This window comes from Macadamia integrifolia, unplaced genomic scaffold (assembly GCF_013358625.1).
Source record: "Macadamia integrifolia cultivar HAES 741 unplaced genomic scaffold, SCU_Mint_v3 scaffold402, whole genome shotgun sequence".
In the NCBI taxonomy this organism is placed as follows: domain Eukaryota; kingdom Viridiplantae; phylum Streptophyta; class Magnoliopsida; order Proteales; family Proteaceae; genus Macadamia; species Macadamia integrifolia.
The window spans coordinates 236,452-255,645 of record NW_024870054.1 but is presented as its reverse complement, the minus strand read 5'-3'; the positions used below and the strand labels follow the sequence as shown (position 1 = coordinate 255,645).

General features: G+C 39.2%; 1 protein-coding gene across 4 annotated transcripts in view; it reads left to right on the top strand.

The window, feature by feature from the left end:
- LOC122068501 overlaps positions 1-19,188 on the top strand; it is a 69,943-nt gene extending 50,755 nt beyond the window's left edge. For 3 of the 4 annotated variants that reach the window (XM_042632379.1, XM_042632380.1, XM_042632378.1), the window contains 7 exons: positions 113-347; positions 871-1,059; positions 1,158-1,444; positions 8,192-8,399; positions 8,491-8,730; positions 16,421-16,506; positions 18,737-19,188. In XM_042632379.1, coding sequence (XP_042488313.1) covers positions 113-347; positions 871-1,059; positions 1,158-1,444; positions 8,192-8,399; positions 8,491-8,730; positions 16,421-16,506; positions 18,737-18,896 — 1,405 coding nt within the window. In that variant the 3' untranslated portion in view covers positions 18,897-19,188. Of the gene's footprint in view, positions 1-112; positions 348-870; positions 1,060-1,157; positions 1,445-8,191; positions 8,400-8,490; positions 8,731-16,420; positions 16,507-18,736 lie in introns of those variants that run through there. The other variant, XR_006137129.1, reaches the window with a different exon arrangement.
- Positions 19,189-19,194: the final 6 nt, after the last annotated feature.

Below are 19,194 nucleotides of genomic sequence, written 5' to 3'. Positions count from 1 at the left end.
AATATTCTTGCTACATCCTTTTTTGGGGGTATAATATTCTTGTAGTATCCTGCCACTTCCATTTATCAGTTAAAAAATCTTACTTTTGATATGGATACAATCCCATCTGCAGGTATGAAGATGCTTTCACCAGATTCATTGATGAGATCAATTCTGTTGCTGCATATGAGTGGTGGGAAGGGTCAGTGCACAGCATACTTTCAGTGCTTGCTTACCCTTGTGCATGGTCTTGGAAACAGTGGCGCCGAAGGAATAAGATTCATCGCCTTCAGGAATATGTGAAATCAGAATATGATCATTCATGTCTGCGCTCTTGCAGATCACGAGCTCTTTATAAAGGGATGAAGGTTTGGCTTATGTTGCTTTTGTGACGAGATAACTTGTACAGAGTAATCATAAGGCTAATGAAACAGATTAAATATTGAGAAGTCCCAGGCTCTCAGCCCCCAATTTGAGAATCAGATGAATTCTAGCCTACATGCCATGTCGCCATGTTCTTTTTTAACTTATTTGGGTCCTTTCAGATATCATCCAAAATTTTAGCACGAAATATTTCATCAAATATCTTACACTTTCTACCCTCCTAATATATGTTCTCAACTGTGGCAAACTTGTTTACATAAAATTCCTATGAGACCTCATATATCAGAAAGATTCTCTTTCATGTCTGACCATCCTCCATTAAGAATCGGTCTGAATGGTGGATTTTGTGAGGCACCCTCTCTTCATGAATGATGTGTTTTTTGGGGATTCATCCTGTCCCTGCCATTCTTGTGTGAATCCTTCCTAAAAATAAAAAAGGAATACATGAAACTACTACAATTTCTTCATATTTATTATGTATTTCATTGTGAGTACTTTTGATTGCAGGTAGGAGCAACACTAGATTTAATGGTTGCATACATTGATTTTTTCCTTGGTGGAGATGAGAAGCGGTTAGATGTAGCCTCCACTATACAGCAGAGATTCCCCATGTGCATCATATTTGGTGGTGATGGAAGCTATATGTCACCTTACAATCTTCACAATGATATGTTGCTGACTAATCTTCTTGGCCAGGTGTTAGAATCTTCCAGTTTTTGTTTCATCTAATAGGTACTAGAGTCACCAATTAAGTTCATACCTTATGTGAAAAAAATGTCCTTGTCTTTTCCCAGCATGTTCCTCCAACAATCTGGAATCGCTTGGTTGCTGGCTTGAATGCTCAATTAAGGACAGTGAGGCAAGGGTCCATCCGTTATGCACTTATTCCAGTTATTAAGTGGATAAATAGTCATGCAAACCCTCAACTTGAGTTTCATGGAGTAAGAATAGAGCTGGGTTGGTTTCAGGCCACGGCCTCTGGTTATTACCAGCTGGGTATCTTGGTGTCAACTGGTGATTATTCTCTTCACAGTGCCCCACATTCTGCTCCAGTGGAAACAAATAATTTTGAACATCCAAGGTACCTTTTTTGAGAGATTGCATATTACTTTTCTTCAATTAAACGGCTAGTTATGGTCTATACAATTCCTGCAGCATCTTGTACATTGTTTTTGATAAAAGCTTCCGTAGGGGTTATAATTGTTTTGCACCCCATGCCCAAAGAAAGGTGGTCTAATTGATACTGTAACCATTTACCCCTCCCCCCAACAAAAAAAAAAAAAAACCTCCATAGTCAATTGATATGGCACCCTCTGAATGCTCATATGTTAATATCACAGATTTTGGCTATAGCAAGGTTCAAGAAGTCTAGTTGAATCCAAAATATTTCAGATTTCGACCACAACCTGGCCGAAATCCTGCAGGTTTCAGCGAATGGTTTTGCTTGACCATTTCGGTGATCAGATCAAGGTTCGAGGTTGTTAGAAGTATTGCGTGAAATAAAGGAGTTGTGGCCAGCTGTCCAGCACAAGCCACGACTCCCCTTGGTAGTATTCTAGTCTAACTATAAGTGGTTAGTAGATTAGAATTAGGAGTTAGATTTGTTTCCAATTTATTGCTTTCTATTCCTATTAGGAGTATATTTCCTATTCCTACTAGGAGTGTGTAATTGTTAGTCTATATAATGAATGAAGCAAGGCAGTCCAATCTCATCGATTGGGACTCCCATTACCCATATCGCCTCTCTCTCTCTTCTCTTCTCTATTGTTTACAGAGGTTTTGGCTTCAAGACTGGTTTCGGTTGGGCCCAAAACCGAAATGTTTCAGTTGAAACCGAAATTTCGTCCAAAACTTGGTGTTTGTTTCCGGGATTCTCGATAATTGGTTTTGGGGGATAAATGGCCAAATTATGTCATGAAACTTGTAGGGCACCCTATTTTAGCCCCCTCTAAACATAGTGGAACTCTTAGATTTTAAAAATATCACACCCAAAATGGTAGTTTCATTTCGGACTCCAGGTTGGTAGTCTATGTTGTATACATTTTCTAATATGGCCTACTCCACACAATCTTTAGTACTAGAACACATATAAATTCAAGTCATAGAACTTAAACAAGCATTAGGAATCAACTTGATGTCTCGGATAACCAATTTGGTCATATGCCGAGGAGATCATCAACATAAGCTATCTACTTGTTCAGGAGAGTTATGGAAACCTATAGAGCTACGAGGAAGGACCTCCATGTGGTCTTTATTGACCTGGAAAAGGCCTACGAAAGAGTACCTAGAGAGTTAATATGGCATGTTCTAGAGAAGAGAAAGGTGTCGAGTAAATATGTGGATATAATTTGCTGACATGGTGACCAGTGTGAGAACCAAAGGCGGTCAAGATAGCAAATTTTCAATTACTATTGGGCTTCATCAAGGTTAGCTTTAAGCCCTTGTCTGTTTGCGCTTGTTATGGATGAGCTAACAAAAAGCATTCAAGGTGAGGTTCCACGGTGTATTTTTTTGCGAACGATATTGTTTTATTGGATGACACAAAAATAAGGCTCAATGCTAAATTGGAGCGATGAAGATTAACCTTGGAATCAAGAGGCTTCAAGATAAGTAGAACAAAGACGGAGTATGCGATGTGTAAATTTAGTCAAATTACAATGGATAACAATGTGACGACTATTGAAAAGTGACTATTTCATTGAGATCTATCATAAATAAAGAAGGCGATATAGAAGATGATGTGTCATACAGAATTAAAGTGGGATGGACGAAGTGGAGAGGTGTGTCTAGAGTTTTCTGTGACTGATATGTCCTTGTAGAACTTAAAGGAAATCTATAGGACAGTAGTACGCTCAACAATGATGTATAGGGCAGGATGTTGGGTAGTTAAGAAGTGGCATATCGATAAGCTATATGTAGCAAAGATGATGTTGAGATGGACGTGCGGGAAAACTAGGAAGGATAAGGTAAGGAATGAATGTATTAGAGCGGATTTGGGAGTTGCCCCAATTCATGATAAGCTTCGGGAAAGTTGTTTGAGATGATATGGCCATTTCAATGGAGGCCAATGGATGCACCAGTAAGAAGGAATGATCTGATCTAGATAGAAGGATTTGAAAGAGCTAGAGGCAGGCCAAAAATGTCCATACGAGAAGTAGTGAGGAAAGACATGCACAAATTAGGCCTTGTCCCAAGTATGGGCTTGAATCAGATTGGAGGGCTATAATCCAGGTAACAGACCCCATCTAGTTGTGTTCTACTCCATCACTATTTTTTATCATCCTCTTTTTTTTTTGTCCTTGATTAGATCCATGTAGTCGACCCATTAAGTTGTGAAAAGGCTTTGTGCTGCTGTTGTTGATAAAGCATATGTTAGTATAGTACAACTAATAAGTCACCTATATGCTTATATTATAGTCCAAGACTCCTAATATTGAAATGAGTACCGGAATGGATCAAAACCACTAGAAAGCTTCTGTAATCAAACCAAGTCAGCCTCCGACTGTATCACATATGCTGGCCATGTCATAGTATGGTGGAAGAATTGCTCGAAGTCCTCGATAAAAGCCAAATAAATGGATTCATCAACAAATTGGAGGTAGCCTAACCTGGGATATGGATCTCTGAACCATGTAGAACTCGAGCAAGAGCCATTGCTACTAGATGGTGTCTATGGAACTGTCACCGGCATGTATGACTGGGGGGCAGGGTACGAGAACCAGTACTTCTCGTGCCATATCTATATGATGGTGCATGACATTGTGCCCCATGCATACCACTATCCTCCATACTCATACCTCCAAGAGTGTTAGTCAAGCTCGTGACATCAGTGTCCATGGACTCTATGCTGTCATACACCTCCTCATATGGTAGTATGAATCTACATCGTGGACCTCTTGAGTACCTTGCATTGTGGGGTGGGGGTGCTTGTTCACCATGGTCCTCATCCCGTGTGCCATGAGTGAATGGAGTCTCGCCTGTGAAGCACACTGGCTCTGGCTCCTGGTAGTGGTACCTCTCGCGCATCACCATAGCCATCACCACCATCATCATCACCACCACCATCATCACCTTCACCACTAGAAGCGACCAATCGGGGTCCGCATCATCCCCACCAGCCTAAGACTCGAAAGGTCTGGGCGTTTGTGAATGAACATGGCCCTTGCATGACGACATATACTTGTACACATCAACAACCATTAAATTGCTATCTCGGGGTTGGGCCCCTACCTGATCCATTACAGTGTCATGCTGATCCTTCATCCACTGGTATAGAGGTACTCGTCATTTGAGTCAACTTGGAAAATGTTGGCAAGCTCGTTTTGATCGTTATCACCTTCCATGGCTGCGTATGTGTTGCATCTTCTATCTCATGTTCTAATCCACTCCACTTAATTCCGCCCCTTAGAGTGGATGAGTGAGAATGTACTCCAGTTGCACTCACATTCGGAGGCGGAACAAGTTTGAGAGAGCACCTTGATTGCTATCTTTCTCAAGTTATGTGCGTCTTTCCCATAGAGCACCCATCATTCGCCTATATTAGAATATTAAGATTATTCATAGATATACGAATTCAATGGAGACAATATTATGAATAATGCAGTGGACCTACCAGGGTCTGTGGGTTCTCTAGCAGCCATTGCAGATGAACCACTGAAACTCCCTAGAGCATCCCTGAAGTTCTTTATCTATGCACATTTCAAACATGCTTTTCATTATTACAAAATTGAGCAATTACAGTCCTTATAAAGTCGTGACTACCAAGTCTGGCCTCATTATTGCATTTCTCTGTACACTTGCATTAGGCTCCAATATGGCCACCACATTTTCCGCTTCTTCTAGCATTGATTCATTTAAATCAATGCTTGTAGAGATACCCGGGATTGAGATAGTATTCTGATAATTACATAAATAACTTGTCAGTGCTTATGAATATGTAAATGGAATGTAAATTAACTAAAATATCCTCAACTAAACTTATAAAACTAAGCTACTCTATGCAGTGGATGCATCAAGTGCTTCTCCCATCGGTCCTCAATAATTTTCAGGTACACCTTCCCACCTCAAGGTATTGCAGCTCTTACGCTATATGTTATTAGCTCCATGGCAGCAAACAAGTGTGGCAAGGTAAGCTTCTTCTGTGTCTACCATCTTCAGTACCCTTACCACTGGCTCTAATTGTAGGACTTCCTTCAAGTTCTGCCAAAATTGGTCCCCAGAGATGTTTTGCTGTGGTGCCTTAACCCTTGGCAAACCCAACTCCCTACAACTAAACACTCCTCACTAGAAAACATGGACCTCAAGCCAACCATCTTTGTCCAAAATCTCTTCAATGAAATGTAGTTGGTGGCAAATTGAGTTATGTCATGCCGCACTAAATCTCCGTCGTGATTCTCCCTCAATAAATGTAAAGAAAATCCATGCTGATAAACAAATGTGGTCAATTGTCTTCCCCGCTTGACCGCACCCTTTTACTAGGGATCTTGTCCCCATGTTCCTTAAGCATGAGGTCAATGCGATGAGCTAGACATGGTATCCAAAAGAGGTAGATCTTGCTGTGCATGTTCATCAATCTTACCCTTGCCTTCTTAAAGTTACTCCCATTGCCCGTCACCACTTGTACAACATTCTGTGGCACCAACTCCTCGTAACATCTTTAAGCAACTTGTATATATACACTGCATACTTTTTCTACTTGGATGCTTCTCCATACTTTAGGAAGATAGTCTTACCATCACAATTGACCATGCAGTTGGACTGTCTCACTGTCTAGAGTCCATATTGTAAGGGTAGAATGGGAAATAGAATGTGAAATAAGAGCCCATGTGTATTGGGTGTTAGTAAGGCACCTGATGTAGATCATATCATGAAGAAGAAGAGGACGAGAATCAAATTCCGAAAGAAAAAAAACTGTTCACATGACCACCACGGTAGCTGTTCATGCAACACTGTTCTCGTGAACAGTGATGTGGTTCTGTTTTGGTAGAGATTTGGTGGATCTTGATGGGTATAATAGTTGCTACTTCTTTAGTTTAAATTTCTACTTTTATAGTTTCTATCTTTGGAAGTTTTTTTGTCTTTAGTCAAGCCTTGCACAGAAAGACAAAGTGAATCGATTTGTTTCCTACTTAGTTCTATTTCTTCTTGTCAAGCAAGTAATTAAGTTGAGTTTAGGAAGTCTTTAGGAAGAAGAAGTTTCCTTTTTTACTTGGTTTTGTTTTTCTTGTTTCTTTCATTGTTGTTATTTATTTCCTTAAAAATATAAGGTTTTGGCTTAGCCTATTTAAAGCCAACCATTGTAAGCTTTGAGACAAGTTGATTAACAAGAAAAAGAGAGTTGGTTGTAGGCCATCTTTGTGAGATGCTGTGAGTTTGGGTGAGATGCCTATGAGTGGGTAAGAGGCACAGGAGAGAGTGAGAGGCTTAATCCAAATCTATCATTCTAACCTTTTTTTTTTTTTCACTTCCAATCAATTCCGGTTAGTGTTCTATTCTGAAATTTATTGATCCGTTAAAGACTGTTCAAAGAGGTGAATTAATTGCTGGACATTGGTGTATCGATCCTCGACAACCCATAAAATCCAACTTCTCCCAACCTTGTCTATAACCCATACAGTCCTAGGAACCCATTTTCCAGGCAAAGACCTCATCATCGGGTTTGATATTCTTCGCCACCTTCCTCTCCGATGGACTCCCCAATGTCTTATCTATAAGCAACAGCTTCTCCCTTGGTCCCCTATTTCTAACATCTTTTTTGCAGGTACCTCACTCTTTGCAGAAATTAAAGCACATATCCTCTCCACAGATCCTCCTGTAGAGTTGGTTTGGTTCTTAGCTGAACTAGCATCTACATTAGCACCTATGATGTGAATGAATATAGGTGAGAGGCATCAACTAATGCCTCTCATCTTTTCTTGTGTGACCTTTTCTCATTCCTCTCATCTTCTTCTTCCTTCTCTGCTTCCATCTTTCTCCCTTTTCTTCTTGACCTCCACTGTTGCTTGTACCACAAATACAAACGGATCGTCTTTACCTTTTCTTTTCAACTTCGCATTCAGAGAAAGATGTGCTGGTCAGCCGATATTGGGATCTGTCAGGGCATGATGTTACTTTTTGTAGCCTTCTTTGAGAATAAATCTGAATGCTGCGAATGGTTTTGTTGGTTCATACATCAAATTTACTTGTATTTTGCAGACCAAATATCAGCAGGAGTGATAAATGGATTTGGTGTTTAACAGTTCAGGGAAATTCTCTATCAAGTCTCATTATGAAGGCCTGTTCAGTTTATGTGGCTTGCATTCAAGGAGAGCATTCTAATTTAAATCATTTGATTACTGGAGGTCATCCAAGATTTTGTTTTATGTGGCTTTTGACAGTAGAAAATGTGCATCACTTTGTCCTTAGTAGTTGTTTTGCTTTTGGAGTGTGGAACCAAGTCTTTAGGTTTATTGGAATGAACTGTTAAGTGCTTGCTGGAGTGTTGTGGGTGGCAGTTTTGAGGATTCAGTGAGGGGGAAAAAACTCATTGGCAGCTCTTCCAGCCACTTTGTGGAGCTCATGGTGGATGCAAAACTATAGAGAGTTTGATAAATATTCTCCCCAGCATGTGGAGTAGCTTGAACTGTAAAGAATTTGAAGGATGGAACTTGTTACATTTCTTGAAGGTTGTCCATACTTTTGATGGGCGACTTACCTTTATCATGCCATTGATGCATGTGACCATGTCTAATTTCAATAGTAGTATTTATTTTATTTTATTTTTATTTTTCTGTTATTTGACTTATGGTGATTAATCGACACCTTTATTATTTGTTGATTAAAATATCAGGAAAAGTGCCATGGTCACAGATAAGACCGTTAAGCAGTTGCAACAGAGTCAGTCATACATCAGCCAGGCATTGTCCCGTAAGAGGATAACTGGAGGAATGAATGGAGGGATTATAAATGAAGTTACCTCGAAATCCTTGGATTATAGAAGGGACTTTCTCTTCCCATTTTCTCGTTTTTTGCACAACACAAGACCTGTTGGTCATCAGGTAATCAGATGGTATTACATAGTTCTATATTCATTTTATTTAGAAGAGTTTTATTTAACTAACTGAAAATTTGGATATCAATATGTTCCAGGATACCCTGCAGCTTATGATCTGTATCATGCTCTTAGGAGATCTTACTGTCACTCTCCTTACATTGCTTCAATTCTACTGGATTTCTCTTGGGTCTTTCCTTGCTGTTTTGCTTGTTCTTCCTTTATCCTTGCTTTCTACCTTTCCTGCTGGTCTGAATGCTCTTTTCAGTCAAGGACTTAGAAGAGCTGCACTTGCTCGTGTTTATGCATTGTGGAATGCTACCTCTCTGTCTAATATTGTAAGTTGAAGCTTTTGCTAACATCATTACTTTCTGAACAAAATACATGTGAGAAGTGTCAAAACTCTCCCATGTTTCTGGATGTTATATATAAGCAATATACTTTTTTCATGACCATATTCAACGCAATATTTCTTGTAGGCCCACCCTCTGCTTCTGTTGTTTAATTCTGTTTGTTTTATGTCTAACACACCTTCTGATGGTTAGGGTTTCTTTTTTTCCCCCCTTCCCCCTCTTTCTTAGATAAATCTTTGACATTTGATTAGTTACTAAAGGACTAAAAAAAATTTAGAGATCTGGTCTGGATATCATGAAGCATTTCACGGATTATTTCTGTCCATTGCTTGTGCTAATATGCCTATCAGAGTCTCGGGCCATTTTGTTTTTTTTTTTTTTTTTTCACCTTTAATAACCAAGAGATTTTATTGTGGGAGAAAACAGAGACAGGTAGGAATCATATGCTACAGCTACAAGAAGGGCCAAAGGACAATACTCTCATATGTCAGTCCGTTAAGAAATCAAATACATAAATGCCTATTAGCCCCTCCCCCTTTCCCCCAGTAACTCATTAGCATCGTTCAAGAAAAAGAGGAGATGGAGTACATTTTAGAGCAGTAATGCCTGGCTATCCTTATAAAGTGAAGATTTATTCGACACCCTAACTACCAGTGAATCACCTTCAATCAGAAAATCTAGCCAAGCATATAGGGAAACTTCCAAAATGTTATAACCACCTTAAACTCAGCTCTAATACGCTTACCATATCAATAGAACTGGAAACACCAGCATGATATTCTGTTCATGGTTCCCGAACCTCACCCTTACCAGGGCTGGCTTGCCAAGATAACTGATTCAAACTAACGATTTTGGAGGAAGGGGAAATGGGGAATACCCAGATGCTGGATCTGCATTGGGACCACTGACAAAGGTGCCACTAAATTCCGATTCCTTATAAAATAGTCAATCATGATCCCTAGAGAAGCTTCCCCAAGTGCTAGCCCACCTAGCTGTCTTTAACAAAATTGATCTAAACCACCTCTTGACTAATGTTTCTTCTACTCTTTTATTTTAAGAATTTGTTCTTATTCTTCTTCCTCCAACAGGCTGACAAATAAAGCTATTCTTGGAGACAATTGTAAAGAAAATAGGAATGCAATATTAAGACTTTTACATTTGTTAACTTTTTTTTTTTCGATATCTCACTTTTTTTACATTTATTTGGATTTGGTTCTCTTTATTGGATTCCATTTCCATAACAACTACTACTCAGCTTTATCTCAACTAAATAGGGTCGGCTACATGGATCCAATCAAAGAAACAAAAGGAATGTGAATGTAAAAGGGAAAGGGAAAGGGAAAGGGAAAGGGAAAAGAGCACAACACAACAAATCAGTAAAATCTCACCTAATGGGATTGGGTACATGGATTCTTGCCCTCCAATCTGAATTCAGATCTATTCGAGGTCATACTTGGGATAAGACCTAAACTATGCATGCCTTTCCGCACTACTCCTATGGTCATTTTAGGCCTGCCCTGAGCTCTTTTAGTTTCTTCAATCTGATATTGGTGCATACATAGGCCTCTGTTGAACATGGTCATATCACCTCAAATGACGTTCTCAGAGCTTATCATGATCAAAGCAACTCCGAAAACAGCCCTAATTTAGTCATTCCTTACTTTATCCTTCCTAGTTTTGCCGCACATTAACATCCTCATCTTTGCTACACATAGCTTATTTATATTCCCTTCTGTGTTTATAGTTGACCATCGATACCTAAAATGACCACTTTGACCTCTCTCTTCAATCTTCACCATTTCATTTTCCGTCGTCCTGTGACTAAAGTTACATATCATAAACTCTGTCTTCGTTCTAATTATCTTTTTTTTTACCTTTTTTTTTGTGAACAATAAGAATTCATTACCAAAGAAGAGAGAAGGAATATACAAGGAGTCCGAAGGGAAAGGGGAACAAGAACAAAGCCTCAAAAAGGTAATACAACCACAGCAATAAGGGGGGCTGCAAGATGGAGGTGGGAGATTCCACAACCTTGATGGTAGATTGGGGAAGCATGAAGACACCAGACCAGTATAGGTAACAAGATTGGAGTGTAGATTTGACAAGCTCACGGTGCCACGCATAGGAGAGGAGCTTGCCTTTCCAAAGTTGGAGCTTTTTTTTTCTTTTCATAAGATCCAACATGGGGGTGTAGTGGTGGGCTCACAGTCTTGTAGTGATAAGGGGGAGGATAAGGTATTGAATTGAGAGGGAGCCAAAGGAAAAACCAGTCAACTTAAGGAGGTGAGCTTTGGTAGCATCAAAGACTCCAACAAGAAAGATGTGGGATTTGAGGAGGTTGATGTGGAGGCCAGACATCGATTCAAAGGGGTATAGCGAAGACATGATAGACTCGATGAGGGGGAATCAGCTTTTGAGAAAATCATGAGATCATCGGCAAAGGCAAAATGGGTGATTTTTAGGGCTTTACATTTGGGGAGGGGGAAGATGAGATGAAGGTTGGTGTCAGACTGGATGGATCTAAAGAGGACCTCAAGGCCAAGGGATAAGAGGAAAGGGGGAAAGGGAGCAACCTTGGTGAATGCCTATTGCTCACCGTGGAGGAAAAAATAATCGGCAGGGATACCATTGACGAGGATGGAGAATCAAGGGGAGGAGATACAAGAGTGAATCCAATGAACAAAAATAAGAGGGGAAGACATCTAAATCAATACTTCGGAGATGAGGATCCATATGATGTAATCAAAAGCTTTATGGATGTCAATGTTGAGAAGGCCAATGAGGGAGTGGGGATTTCTATCAAATCCTCAGGCAATCTCATGACACAAGATAATGTTGTCAGAGTTGCTCCTCCCAGCGATAAAAGTGGACTAGTTGGGACTAACAAGGGAATCAACGATAAGATGGAGGCGATTTGCAAGAATTTTGGAAATGAATTTGTAAAGAAGGTGCAGAGAGAGATGGGCCTAAAATCAAATATGGAGGAAGCTACCTCATTCTTGGGGATGAGGCAAAGGAAGGTGTGGTTCACTCCTTGAATTTGATTGGGTTCATAGAAAAAGCTTATAATGTCCTTGATGAGGTCTCCACCGATGATGTTCCAACAGGAGAAGAAACCTATACTGAAACCATCTGAGCCGTGGGCTTTGTTAGACTTATGGGAGTGCCGGAGTGGATTGCAAACAAGATTTCATCACCAAAGGGAATGGCTTGAACATGGGGTAAGAGATGATTGGGGATGAAATTTTTAGCAGACTCTGGGGAGGGGAGGGGGCCTAGGAGGAGGAAAGAGGGTTGAAAATCTCCTTAAAGTAGTTTACAGTCTCGGATTTAATGCTCTCTAAAAATGAAGCAGGGAGCGTCTCTAGCTGTTAGCATAGAAATGGAATTGGCATTTGATATGGCTTAAAAAATCTGTGGAAATGGGCCGAGTTGGAGTCTCCGAGCTCCAGCCACTTAATTCTAGATTTTTTCCTAGGGAAACTCTCTTCTTGGGTGATCAAAGAAGAAAGCTAAAGAGAGACCTCTTTTTCATCGATGGCAAGGGGATGATTATAAACACCTAGTTGGAGCCTAGTCTGAATGGCAGCCAGCTTGTCTCTGTGAACAGAGATTCTAAAGGTGATATTATGAAAGGAGTTGGAGTTCTAGTGCTTGAGAACACTTTTTACGTTTTTAAGCTTTCTGGAGAAGGCAATGAGGGCACAAGAGAGTCTTGAACTGGCTTAGCCCAAGCAGATCTAATAATGGGGAGAAAATCCAGATGCTGGGATCAGAGGAGATATAAGTCTTGACATGGAGGGAGATGGGACTATATGGTCAAAGATACCAGGGAGGTCAAAAGGAGACATGGGAAGAAGGGAAAGAAGCTAGCCAGGCTTCCAGATGCTGGGATCAGAGGAGATATACGGTTTGACATGGAGGGAGATGGGACTGAATGGTCAAAGATACCAGGGACGTCAAAGGAGATATGGGGGGAAGGGAAAGAAGCTAGCCAGGCTTCGTTCACCAGGATTTTGTCAACTTTACAGGCAATTCTATCTGAACCACTTCATTAGTTGTGCCAGGTGAGCTTCACCACCAGACCATCGTAAATCATTTATTGCCATGTCGTTCAAGCAATTGTTGAAAGCTTTGACTGAGGAAGGATACCAGGGAGGTCCAGACCATCTTAAATTATTCTACTTATCATAAAACCTCTTGATTCCAAGGTTGATCTTAAACTTCAATTGGATTCCATTTCCATATTGAGTTTAAAACTTCAACTACACTGTAATTCAGGTTACATTTATAAAAATGGGGCTTTGGATTACTGACTGATGTAGATGCAAGTCCAAAACAATGGCAGTTTTGATGATACATGGGTATGGGCTTGCAATGTCGGTCATTTCATTGTAATGTGTGTAATTACATGGGTATGGGCTTCTCTTCTATCTCAGTTTTCTCTACTTTTCTCCTTTTATCTAATTTTGCTGTTCATGGTTACTTTTCGTGTGTACTGTTTGCAATCCCGTAACAGTAACTTATTTCTTATTCTCTCCTAATTTTTCTTGGTTAAACCCTTGATAAATCTTACTCTCTTTCCCACCAAATTCCCTTGTAGTTTAGCATTATGAATCTGAAACCTTAGCAGTCCTACATCAATAACTCTATCAGACAGGATGTGGGTTAATACATTGGTTTTCACGCAAAGAGACTCGATTGGATTTATGGAGTTCTTTCTACAACAACAATCATAACCTTATCCCAAATTAATGGGGACGGCTACATGGATCCAATATGTTCAGCAAAGTAATAGAAATACAAAATAAAAAAATTAGAAGAAGGAAGTAGAAGGCGGTAAAAGAAATAAGTCTTAGCAGTAGATAGAACAGCATCTTAGGAACATCTCCTACAAGGGGTCGGCTACGCGGGTCCTTGTCCTCCACAAAAGTCTAGAATCCAGCCCTACCATATGCCATGGTTCAATGTTTCGACGGTATCCCAAGACTCTGATACCATATAGCATGTGACTTTAAAAAGTCACAGGTTTCGACATGTTTCAACGAAAATTCCCGCATTTTCGATGGTATCCTAGGACTCCGATACCATATAGCATGTGACGTTAAAAAATCATAGGTCTCGACATGTTTCAACAAAAATTCCCACATTTTGACTAAACCAAATGGTTGGGTCAAACCAGGCCGTTATATAAAATGCTTTTAAGGGAAACCAAGTCTTCTATTCTAAAAAATTCGACCACCCTCTCCCTTTATTTTTTCTCTATGAAGTAGGAAACTTGGGGAGACACTCAAGATTTCCCCCTTGTGGCAAAAAAACTTCAATCTAAGCTTGGATCTTGCAAAATGTACCTAAGGGAGACAGCTTGGACTAAAAGGGCAAGTCCCATCTTCCCCAAAAATAATTTTTTCTAATAGAATATAGTTGTAAATAGAGTAGTATGATGTAAATTTTTTTATATGTTAGTTGTGCCTTGAGTGTTGAGTGTTGAGTGTTGATTGTTGACTATTGACTGTTGACTATTGAGTGTTGAGAGATAACTCATTATGATATAATATTGTTATTTATTTTGGATCCTTTGTATTATGTATTATGTACTTATGTAGATTGTAGACTATATATAGTGTAGACTTATGTTGTATAGTTTCAGACTTTCAGTCAACGACATCAACGTACATTACCAAACTTTTGGTTCACCCCACAAGTATGAATTTTTGTGTTTTTTCTATGAAACTATTGTATGAATGTATTAGAAATGTCTAAAATAGGATTTACACAAAAAAAAAAAGGGCAAAAAAACCCATTTTGGGGGTTGAAACTAAGGTTTCCACCCAACCGGGAAAAATTCCCTGGTTTCCTCAAAATTTCCCAGGTTTCGCCCGAAATTTTGGTCTCCCCAAGGGTCTAAACCTGATAGCTTGAACCTTGCCATGTGCATATCTTTCGTTACCACTTCATCACTAGCCATTTTAGGTCTGCCCCTACCTCTTTTGGAACCTTCTATATGAACCTGGTCACTTTTCTTAACTGGGGCATCCATAGTTCTCCGTTGAACATGACTATACTACCTCAACCGGCTCTATCGAAGCTTGTCCTGAATCGGTGAGACCCAAGTTTTGTTTCTAATACAATCATTCCTTACTTTATCCCTATTGGTCTTGCCGCATATCCCATATAACATTCTTATCTCTGCTACACCCAATTTATTCAAATTGCTCTTCTTAACTGCCCAACACTCCGCCCTATAAGTCATAGCTGCTGGTCGTATTGCTGTCATGTAGAATTTTTCCTTGAGTTTTATCGGCATACGTTTGTTACATAACACTCCCGACGCACTTCTCTACTTCATCCAGCCCACTTTAATTCTGTGGGACACATCATCCTCTATGTCCCCTTCTTTGCTTATGATTGATCCCAAGTATTTAAAATAGTCTCGCTGTGGTAGCTCCTAGTTTGCAAGATTCATCACCTCATCACTTCTCCTAGCTTAACTAAAGGGACACATCATATACTTTGTCTTTGTTCTTCTTATCATAAAACCTCTTGGTTCTAAGCTTGACGTCCATAGCTGTAATTTGGTGTTAATCCCTTCCATTGTCTCATGTATTAGAACAATATTGTCAGTGAATAACATACACCACGGGACCTGATCTTGGATGTGTTTGGTTAACTCATCCATGATGAGCCAGACCAGATAAGGGCTTAGGGTAGATCCTTGGTGTAATCCAATTGTAATTGGTAATTCACTGTTTTGGCCTTTTGTCGTTTTGACACTTGTCACCACTCCCTCATATATGTCCTTAATTATATGCACCAAGATATTAGAGCCCCTTCTCTTCCATGGGACAAGATAGAAAGCATTGAGGGCAATATAATTCAAGTTAGAGTTGTAATACTTATGCCAAAAAAAAAAAAAAGAAAAAGAGAACACCTGTACAAAGAAAGAGACCGCAGAATGCTGGCACCTCAACCTATGCAGCACCTCTCCCCCATATGGTGAATATTGGGTCCGACCACCTAATAATAACATTCTTTGCTTAGACCTAATTATTACTTAAATATGATGTGTTATACTTTGAAACAGTATTTAGCATGCATCCTAAGCATCTTGATGCATTTCTCAGGTGTTTCCATTCGTATTTTCAGCATATCTTACATCTCTTAGGGTCTCTGTGATCCCACTCTTAAAACTTCCCTCTTGATATGCTGACTGATACCGATACTTGACACCTTGATAGATAGCATTTAAATAATAAATGAGAACAAGATACTCGTAGTAATTTCCTAAATAAAGCTTTCAGATTAGATCTAGCTTGTGAATATAACTTAGTGTTACAGATTTTTCTGATGGATTTATACTATGATACGGATGTTAATATTTTACCTCTGAAGTACCATAATCCAAAAATTCAGAATTTGTGGCATTAAAGACCAGCCCTGCAAAATTATTTGTAGGGTTGTTACTTGGAACTTGATAACTTCTATAACTACTCAGTCAGTCATAGAAGCCACACAGATTAGAATGTGTCAAACTGTCAATAACTTTTCAGACTGAAAACATGTTGATATAGATATGTTTTGCAGTTTAATGTGCTTATACTTTGCAGCTGTTCATCTTGATGAAATACTATTGCAATTTTGCCTCTCTAACCAGGTCATTGTGGTGATCTTGCAGGCTGTAACTTTCTTTTCAGGAATCTTACATTATGGATTTTCCTCTCCTCTCCCACCTGAAAAGGCAAATGCATGGAAGCTCAGAAGGTCCACTCTTAACTTCTACTTTGGTCATTCGAACTTATTATTAAGGAGAAATTTGTGAAAACTGGAAGAACATTCACTTGAGCAATGACGATTTGTAGCTTCACATGCAAAAGAAAATTCTAGCTATGCTTATATTGTATGAATTTTACTGATTTTTATGTAAGAGGAAACTTAGACATGGATATACAAGCAAATATACCTTCGAAAGGTGGGTATGACTCCATTTCAAACTGAGTGAGAAAGAAAGAAAGAATAGTAACTTGGTCCCAAGCATCTACCATATTATGTAAATGGGACATTATTAATCATTACGTCTGTCACTTTGTAATAAATAAAGATTATTTTGTTAATAACTGCCTTACTCTTCAGGCATGGTATCGTTCACATACCAGATACAAGCGATGATAGATTTATTTTGCGAGACACATAAGCATGGAAGATACAAGGTGTTTCACTTTGGATCTCTTTTGCCAGAGACCTTCTCCTGGAGTCAACTGTTATGTTAGGCAATTTTTGGGTTTTAGAAATGAGAAAGAGCTTGCTTAGGCTTGTTCATTTGGATGTCTAATTCAGCTTCCAGTAAAGCTTCTTTTATCTTTACCAAAAATGCTGTGAAGTGTCTAGTTCCAACTCTTTGATGTCCCTAGTCCTTTCAATTTACTGAAAACTACCTATTATGGTGATCCAGCAGCTAATCGAGATTCCAGATTAGGAATCAAAGATAAGATAGGCTGTGCTCCACAGATCCATATCCGAAATATTTTTCTGATATACCAAGGGCTAAAAGCTTTCTAGTTTTGATATTCCAGTAGCCTATGATGAGGAAAGAGAGAGTAATGAAGAGAAGAAAGAAAAGAGATAAGAGGGCTGTTTTGGGACTGTGAACAGTAGCCATGGCCCATGAACAGTAAAGATAGTAGTGAACAGAGAGGGAGGGAGCCTAAAGAGAGTAATGAAGAGAAGAAAGAGGAGATAAGAGGGCTGTTTTGGGACAGTGAACAGTACCCATGAACAGTAAAATAGAAAGTAGTGTAGAGAGAGGGAGGGAGCCTTCTTAGCTACACAATTCAAATCCAAATTCTTTATTCAATTCTACATGTAAGGGAGGGGATTTTACATGTATATAAAATCCAATAATAATAAAAAATAGAATCCTCCTAATATCTAGTTTACTAAAATAATTAAACTAACTTAGAAACTAATATTAGGAGTCTTAAGTCAACTAGTAAAACCCCAAAGTCTAATAGGATACTCAAGACAAATTTCTCAGAGCTAAGGAATGGGCCCCACAAGATCCCTGTAAGGCTATAACAAATACTATTATAAATCCTAAACCAATCTCTCACCTGCTTCGCTAGTAATTAAAATATATATTTACGTGCATCCATTTAGACTTCTACTATTGGGCTATAATTCAGCCCGTTACAAATGAGACCCGAAGAATTAAAAGCCCTATCCAATAGATATTACAGTAGGACCAATGTTTTTTGGACTGGTCATGCATTATACAAAATGCGAAAACCTGGTTGATTCTAGAGGTTATTACTAACATGACAGCATGCAGTTAGACAATTATTGTGCTTAAACCTAGTCCAAGAGATCAAGCCGAAGCATGATTATGAAAACTATCCACTTATTGCTCAAATGCTCCCCAAGCCATCTTGATCAAGTTTAGCATCCACTATCAAGCCAAAATATATTAAACCATTTAGGAAACCGGACTTCTGTTGGGACTATTCAAATTGTTCATTGATCATATGATAAAAGATTGAGATAGGGCAAGACTACTATGGTACAATGATATAAACAAAGACAATGCATAAGAAATTTCAGGTGATAGCATAAAAATCATCCTGATCGGGTTTGCCTTGGTGGTTAAGATACAATGTGGTCTTAGATTCACCAAGGAGATGAGTTATTTCACCTTATATATTACCGTCACATCCTCCTGGGGGTAAAGAAAATTTGAGTGTGTCTGGAGTGGCTAGAGCACAACTGGTTACAAACTTTAATTATCTTCACATCATTTGTATTAAGATAGTATGGAGAACCCTTTTAACATTGGATAGTAAACTTCCTCTCCTCTGTGGTTTAAATTTGCCAAGAGAGCTTGATCCTGGAACCAAGCTAACAGAGAATTAGAACAAGCTGATTTTTACTAGTATTTTTGTTTCCTGGGCTGTTTTCGTTGTTAGATGTTTTATGTTTGTGGATCATTTTTGGCAAACAGGGAAGGTGACAACTGGTGGGTTCTGCCTAGTATCCTTCTTTTAGTCAAGTCTCTACAAGCTCGCTTCGTTGACTGGCACATCGCAAACCTGGAGATAACAGATCCTTCTCTTTTCAGTCAAGATCCTGATAGCTTCTGGCTTCATGAGAACCCTTCATAGCATGGCAGTCTTTAAGAATTTTTCATGAGCATGTTTCCTCCGTTATTAGAAAGATCAGAGGAAGTTGGAGGAATTTTTGTCTCCCCTAACACTCCTTCAACTGACGAAAAGATGAGGAAAAGGAAAGAAAATCCTTGTTTGTATATATTCTTAAGTCTGTAAAAATGCCTGCCTTTGTTTGTAGAAGTATTAGCATGTCCAGAACTCGGAGTTGAAGCTCCATTGTGAATAGAGAGAGAGAGAGAGAGAGAGAGAGCCACGAGTTCCATTGTTTTACTATATAATTTTTTTTTTTTTT